The sequence below is a fragment of the Ostrea edulis genome, chromosome 1 (assembly GCF_947568905.1).
Source record: "Ostrea edulis chromosome 1, xbOstEdul1.1, whole genome shotgun sequence".
NCBI lineage: Eukaryota > Metazoa > Mollusca > Bivalvia > Ostreida > Ostreidae > Ostrea > Ostrea edulis.
This window is the reverse complement of record NC_079164.1, coordinates 69,993,986-70,002,401: the sequence shown is the minus strand read 5'-3', so window position 1 is coordinate 70,002,401 and position 8,416 is coordinate 69,993,986. Positions and strand designations below refer to the sequence as shown.

At 36.9% G+C, this 8,416-nt stretch overlaps 2 protein-coding genes across 2 annotated transcripts; both read right to left on the bottom strand.

The window, feature by feature from the left end:
* Positions 1–1,763: 1,763 nt before the first annotated feature.
* On the bottom strand, positions 1,764–2,408 carry LOC125677076 (uncharacterized). The gene has a single exon (XM_048915076.2). It carries the CDS (start codon positions 2,406–2,408, stop codon positions 1,764–1,766), a length of 645 nt encoding a protein of 214 aa, XP_048771033.2.
* A 116-nt stretch (positions 2,409–2,524) lies between these two features.
* On the bottom strand, positions 2,525–3,700 carry LOC125677163 (uncharacterized). Its single transcript, XM_048915177.2, has one exon. The coding sequence runs from the start codon at positions 3,698–3,700 to the stop codon at positions 2,525–2,527; it is 1,176 nt and encodes a 391-aa protein (XP_048771134.2).
* Between the last annotated feature and the right edge of the window lie 4,716 nt (positions 3,701–8,416).

Here is an 8,416-nt window from a genome sequence, read left to right as displayed (position 1 = left end):
CTTTTCTTCTCATTTTACGACATTCATGATGACGTTACGATTGTAAACAAACGAGAGTTCGAAGATACGCGCACTGTAAGATGTCGCATTTAGTCTATTCTAAAGCAGTCCAGAAACATACAAAGGCGATTCGTTAGAAGTAAAAAGGGCAGTTATAGATCAGACTGCATCAGATATTCTCACAAGTGAGTTGCAGACAAAGAAAATCACAGATAAGCAGGCACAACCACACACCTGGTGATACAGTACACTACTGTACAGACGAGAGGGGAGAATGGAAGAATATTAGCGATGTAGTACCCGAATCAGAGGATGCTGATATAGTACTGAATGAATTCGTTAGTTTTTCAATATACAAGACATTTTTTAATGAAAATAAAATCTACAGACTAAGTAGATCTGTACTTAAATTGATCTGTGATCTTCCCGATCCCGCCTAGTCGGTCATGAGCGAATTTCGCTCCTAACCTTCAATGTATCATTATTATGCTGTTTGGTGCAAACAGCTAGCAAACCAATGACAACATAAATACATGTGTACTAACATGTACTTTATTGTGTATGTATGAAGTGGTAAATGGCTACAAAAAATAGGAAAGAAAATTACTCACATGGTTCACATATTGGCAAAATGAAAAATTATATCAATTCGAAAGTTCCTAGGAAAAAATAATAGTTATAAAAGAATTTATTATGTTCAAAACTAATTCAGAAATGTTTAAAAACTTACATGATGGTCTACATCGAACGATGGCGAAGGATAGAATATGCTGCTCGAATTGCAAAGGAGTGTTTGAAGTAGAAACTTTAAAACAGGAAGTACTCAAAAAGAAAGTGAAAATTTACAATAGATAATTCATACATCATTTATAGATAGGTTGTACTTGTAATAAGTTGTAGAAACACTCTCCATCTGGTATGAAAATATCACTTAACTGGCATAGAAAAAAACAACCTCAAACATAATAAAAATGTTACAATGTTTCGATTTTAAAGGTCCATAAAGGATTCACACTTCTGCAGAATTATTCACAGTTCCAGAATCACTGGGAATGACAAAGAAGCACAATTTCAGTAATTGGGCGCACATATATGCGTGGCTTACTATCTTTGATGATTTTAACGTCAAGTTTACGAACCAGGCCACCTTTTCCTGGGAATACCCGTTCGACAAGTCCTGTTGGCCAATAATTACGATGACAGTCACAGTCGTTGAACAAAACTAAATCCCCAACACGAATATTTTCTTGCATGGGTTTCCATTTGCGTCGTACTTGTAGTGATTGAAGGTATTCACGCCTCCATCGAGACCAAAAGCGCTCGGCCAAGGTTTGCACATATTTCCATTGAGAGGTGTACACATCATGTAAACTAAGATTCCCGAAATCTTCAACTGAATGGTTAACTTTTTGAGTCAGTAGAGCGCTTGGCGATAATATACATGGCGAATCAGGGTATGTGGAGACGGGGACCAATGGACGTGCATTTATGATGGCTGTGGCTTCAGCCATAAATGTGCACAATACTTCATGCGTGAGTTTGGTATGTTTGACCTCAAACAAAATAGAGTCCAATATTCGACGGGTAACACCTATGAGGCGTTCCCAAGTACCTCCCATGTGCGATGAGAGGGATGTGTTGAACCTCCACACAGTTTCTTGTTTTTGAAGGAATGCTTTCAAAGATGAATCTTCAACATAAATGGAGTTGATCCCAAGTTCATTTGTTCCACCAACAAAGTTAGTCCCCCTGTCTAAAAAGAATTATTTCACATGTCCCCTGATTGAGATGAAACGACGTAAGGCATTAATAAAGGGTGAGGTACTCATTTCTTCAATAACCTCTATGTGGACTCCACGACAGGATAAAGACCCAAACAAAACAGCCCACCTTTTGGAATTTGCAGAGCCACCACGAGTTCGTCTTGTCACGATATCCCACGGTCCAAAACAGTCGACTCCCACATATGTGAAAGGCGGACAAGATGTCAGTCTTTCTTCCGGTAAATCTGTCATGTTTTGGGACACAAAGGCTCCACGTAACCTACGACATTTCACACAGGAAGAAATTAAGGAATATACAAGTCGCTTACAGCTGGTAATCCAATAACCTGCAGCTCTGATAACACCATCTGTCAGGTGGCGTCCTTGAAGGCGTACTAATTCATGAAAATGAAGTACGATAAGTTTTGCAATGTGGTGTTTGCCGGGAACAAGAACTGGATTTTTCTCACCAAGTAACATTTTCGAGCTATACTTCAACCTTCCTCCAACACATAGTATTCCACTTGTATCAAGAAAAGGATCCAGTCTTAGTATTTTGCTGTCTATCGGAATGGGTTTTCCGCATTTAAGATTTTCGATCTCTTTACGGTAGGTTTCCTGCTGAACTTGGCTGATGACAAACATTTCGGTGTCTTTGAATAGATCTACATATGTTTTCTGTCCATTCTTCTTTAGCCGATTTAATATGAAGAGTTGCAGAACTAAAATGGCCTTCACAAGTGTTTCCCATTTGTCAAATCTCACAAAACGAGACTCCATTGAATTGATAGAAAGTTTTTTTTCCCCATAGAAACTACTTCCTGACGAATTTCACTGTCACATTCTGGAGAAATAAGAGGAAATATCTCTGCCATAGTCTCATCAGATACATGTTTCAGCCATTCAGGACCAGATATCCAGCGATTCACCGATGAGTCTAATGCGTTAGAGTGCCTAGTTGCAGCATCTGCTGGATTGCGGTCTGTAGAGACATAGGACCACTGTGACGGAGATGAGATTCTGTGGATCTTTTCCACCCTGTTGCTGACATACATGAAGAATCTCCGGGTAGTATCCGAGATATATCCTAGAACTACTTTGCTATCCGTGTAGTAATGAAAACGGTCCAAAGATATACTCAGGTAAGATGATATAGCTTCTCCTACTTCAGTGGCTAACACTGTTCCACATAATTCGAATCTGGAAATAGTATGACCTTTGAGGGATGCAAGCTTGGACTTGCCCATGAGGAATCCTATAGACGAATCTCCAGATTCACAGATCACTCTAAGGTATGCTACAGCAGCTATTGCCAGCACAGAGGCATCAGAAAATACATGAACATCAACATGATGTGCAGTAGAAACTGAAGTAGGTACGATCATACGTGGAACATGGTAACCGTTCATAGATTGTAAAGCATCTAGCCAAGATCTCCATTTGTTGATGTTGTCGTTAGGTAGTGGTTCATCCCAATCACTTCCAGATGGTACAAGTTCACGCTGGAGTATTTTCCCACTGATTGTCACAGGAGAAATGAATCCCAAGGGATCAAATAAACTGTCCACTGTTGATAGAAGTACTCGTTTAGTTAGTGGCTTTTCATTGTCCGCAATTTGAATCACAAACATATATTTGTTCAAATCCCAAACCATCCCCAAGTTGTGCTGAACAGGTAAGGTTTCACAAACGTTAAAGTTTTTCAAATTCTTTATCAAGTCATTCATTGGAAAAGCCTCCATAACATCAACACTGTTTGAAGCAATTTTATGTATACGAATATGTCCATTTTCTCTAAGTGTTGCTAGTATTTTCTTCATGAGATTCACAGCTTCAGATGCACTTGGAAGTGAGATAAGTCCATCATCAACAGAAATTGTTGTTGACAAACTCTTGAACGCACGAGTCGCCGACTGACGAGGCCTTGCGGTGGCCATATGTAGCTACAGCTGGGGACGGACTATTTCCAAATACATGGCTTTTCATGTGATATTCAATCAGAGGTTTTGTAAAGTCATTATCTTCATACCAAAGGAACATAAGATAGTCGCGATGTTTTTCATGTACATGAAATGCATAAAGCATTTGCTCAATGTCCCCACAGATAGCTATTGTATCCTTTGGGAAACGCATAAGAATTCCAATGAGATTGTTTGTTAAATCTGGTCCAGACATTAACACACTGTTCAAGAAAATGTTGTTAAATTCTGCAGAAGATTAAAAAAAACACCCCTTATTTGGTTCGGCTTTTTGGGATGGTACACCCCAAAAAGTGAAAGGTACCAACATTCACAGTCTATCTGAGTGGGAGTTACTTCAACTGCCCCACTTCCTACCACTTTTGACATGAAAGCGAAAAAATGTTCCTTTTTTCTAGGATCCTTGCGAAAACTGGATTCGAGAACCTGAGCACGTTTCTTTACCGGTAGAACATTGTTTGGCATCGGAGGTTTACAGTCTTTGAAAGGTAAGGGTTCAGACCAGAACTCTGCATCCATGAGTGCAAGGAATTTCCTGTCTTCAACTGAATAACCAACTTTATTGTCATTTGGAGTCCTAACAAACACATCATTATGAATTTCTTTGACGTTGATGTTGTATGGACACAAAGGAAATGTTGTATGGCGGCCATCGTTGAGTTTGTTTGTTTTACACACATTCACTTCCTTTGGAGTATGAGTTTTGCCAATACAAACTTCACCAATAATGACCCAGCCTAACGGAAGATGTTGACCAAAGGGCTGGGTGGCAGTTTTGTCACAATTGGGAGAACACCAGTTGATGAATTAAATAACCCAGGAGTAGTGTTAATTCAGGATTTGCCATTGCAGATTCCACTTCGATAAGAACGTCCACAAAATCATATAATTTCGTGTTATCCTTGTTTGTAAGGACAGGGAAAGAGTTGAGTTTCCTCTTTAAGGCCTGCTCTATCATCTCTGGTCTATCATATCTATCATGAAGACGATCCAATATTCTTCTAAGACCAAGGCGTGGATCATAAGGGGTGGCTGAACGCAGAGTCTGTGCAAATTTTGAGGATTCCGGTCTTAACCATTTCACAATTAAATCCATTTCTTCAAAAGGTGTAAGCGACAGTTCATTTCTTATACTACGAAATGAAGCAGACCACGCTGCAAAGGTTTCTGCTTTGTCATCAAACTTTGAAAATCTTGTGAGGAGAAGGTCTTTTCTCAGCATGAATTTTGAAAATTCTATCATAGAAGCAACACAGGGATTCACTGGTGGAATATTAGTAGGTGTAAACTTGTATCTCCTCGCTGTCGGGATATATACTGAAGAAGGGTTTTGCGGAATGTTCACTGTAGGTATGCCATGGAAATTAGTCAAACCTGTGTTTTGATACTGAGGTACTGGCTCACTAATGTGAATTGGCAGAATATTAGGAAGTTCTACAGGAGGGGATTCACTTGAGGGATATGATCAATGTTTGCCTTTGAGTCTGTCACATGGTCATCCATTACAAATTTCTTAGTCATTTCCTCCTTATCTGCAATTTCGGAGGGAAGATCATCACATGATTTGTCTCCGCTTCAAGGGCTGCTATCTCTTTCTGCTGGTGAGTAACGTTCAGCTCAGCTTCAATATCAGCTTTTTGTCTCATCAACTGCCCTACCTGTTTAATGAATTGTAGTTTCGCTTTGCCAGCTTCCGCTTTTGCTCTCTTTATACTTGCTAAAGAGCCATTAGATGAAACAAATGACATCGTTTCTATCAGTTCCAATTTAAAAGTTTTTAAGTTATTTGAAGCTCTTTTCACAATACTAATACACTTGTTCATATACACTTTGTAATCTGATAGTAGTTGAGTAGACTCCTCAGTGTTGATACTATAGAGATAATTCTCATATTCGCTAGAATGTTTACAGAATTCGTTGAATTTTGTGTTCAATAAAGAGTCTACTTCCCTCATTTCCCCCCCAGATCTTTCTCACACGTTCATATAGTCACTAGAACATCTTCTACTTCATTCCAGGATTGTTCAGCTAGGTCTTTAAATATTTCATGGCGTTCATTAAACATCTGTTGTCCTTTTTCTGTTAATGTCCGTGTCCGCTTCTCTGTTACGAATTCAGCCATCATACCATCATCCCTTTACCAATGCTGTTTGGTGCAAACCAATGACAACATAAATACATGTGTGCTAACATGTACTGTATGGTGTATGTATAAAGTGGTAAATGGCTACAAAAAAATAGGAAAGAAAATTACTCACATGGTTCACATATTTGTAAAATGAAAAAAATATATCAAATCAAAAGTTCCAAGGAAAAAATAAAAATTATAAAAGAATTTATAATGTTCAAAACTAATTCAGAAATGTTTAAAAACTTACATGATGGTCTACATCGAACGATGGCGAAGGCTGCTCGAATTGCAAAGGAGTGTTTGAAGTAAAAACTTTAAAACAGGAAATACTCAAAAACAAAGTGAAAGTTTACAATAGATAATGCATAAATCATTTATAAATAGGTTGTACGTGTAATAAGTTGTAGCAACACAATTATTGAAGCATCATTTTGATTAAGAAGTGTAATCTATATCATTGTTTTTAAAAATCACCAACGTATACAGCGAATTTTATTCATTAAAAGAATTCAAAGGGAAAAGGGGGTTTCTCCCATTCAGAGAATTATGATGCACCGTTCGTGCACAAATTAGTTAAAACAAAAGATAATTTTGTTGACTATATATACATGTATAGATATGTATCTATTGGGCTACTAGATCGATAAGTTGTTTCTGTGCAGTTTTGGAAAATTAAATTATTTTATCAAAATTCTAATTTAATTATTCCTTCAAAGTGTAATTGTCAAAAAGTTTTGATAATGTTAAAATTTGTTTATAGGGTATTGAAAATGCACATTTAAGATAAATCCTGATTAGAATTTCAGCATATATTTCATAAACAGTCATTTATGCACAATCAAATTCATATATATCATTTTGCATAAAAAATTCTTTTAGAGTAACAATTTGTTGAGCAAGGCATTAAAAAATAATCCCTGGCTAGGCAAAGATTGGAGTTAGTTGACGTTGGTGTATTAGCAGTCTGGTGGTAAACCTAATAGTATATTTTGTTCTATTGTTAAGAATTTACAGTATTGATAGAAACTGAGTTCCAATGTTTGCTTTTTAGCTACATCCATTTGGTAACCACAGTGAGAGGGATGAGTCATGCTGTTATCATATGAGGAAACATACCAAGAAGTGCAGATTTCTTCCTCATGGCCACATGTAAGTTGACTGTTAAAACTGGTTTCTGGATAACAACTCAAGTACTTTGTATTCTATTCAAACCAAATTTGGACATATGGATATGTACAAAGAAGGGAAGATGCATATCAATTTGGGGGTCAGAAGGTCAAAGATCAAGGTCACAGTGCATGGAAATTTGAAAATGCTGATGAGGGAGCATAATGTTTTACACATTCTTTAGTTATAAATGAATTAGTATTGTATATGTGCATATATTATTGATGTTTTCTGACTATTTATCATATAATGAAATACATATTATAGAATTTGTAAATATGAACTGAAGAATACACATTTTATAACAAATCATATATTGTTATTGTTTAGAATGTATGCCAGTGTAAGAAGGGGGTGGGGACACAAAATAGTTCAAATCTTTGTTCCAATGTACACTACCCTACACATTTTTTTTCATCTAAATTAAGCAAAAATATGATTCAAATTTACATTAGTAATTCAGAAAAAGTTTGATACAGATAATCTCCCTTGGTTGAATTTTTTGGTGAAAAGGGTCTTCAAATTTGTGTGATATTTTATCCAATTATGTTAATCAATCTTTGATTTTTTGTAGAATTGGTGATACATGTATATTTTATGTAAAACTTATTGAAATAATCAATTATGCTTAATTTTCATAAAATAAAGAAAGTCAAGATTATTCTGTCCTTAATACTTGTTTTACAGCGTGATTCTTGTGAAAATTCGTGATTTTCATGAAAAATTTAGTTTCAGCAAAGGGACAACTTTGAGGGGCTGTAATTCTTTAAAGTCCACACTAGCATACTTTTTTATGCCACCCTTTGAAAAAGAGGGGGCATATTGTTTTGCAACTGTCGGTCGGTCGGTCTGTAGACCACATGTTGTCCGCTCAATATCTTGAGAACCTTTCACTTGATGATAATGATATTTCATATGTGGGTTGGTTATGAGTAGAAGAGGACCCCTATTGTTTTTCAGGTCAAAAGGTCAATCTACTCTGGACATAGGAATATAATGCCCGCTCAATATCTTGAGAACCCTTTGCTTGAAAAACATCAAATTTAGCACTCTGGTACATCCTAAGGAGTAGATGACTCCTATTGATTTTGAGGTCATATGGTCAAGGGTCAAACTGAGCATAGGAATATACTGACCATTCAATTTCTAGAGAACCCTTTGCTTGACAGACATCAAACTTGGTACAGCAGTACATCTTCAGGAGAAGATGATCCCTATTAATTTTGAGGTCACATGGTCAAATGTCAAACAGGACATTAGAATATACTGTCCGCTCAATATCTTGAGAACTCTTTGCTTGACAGACATCAAACTTGGTACACTGGTACGTCTTCAGGAGAAGATGACCCCTATTGATTTTGAGGTCACATGTTTAA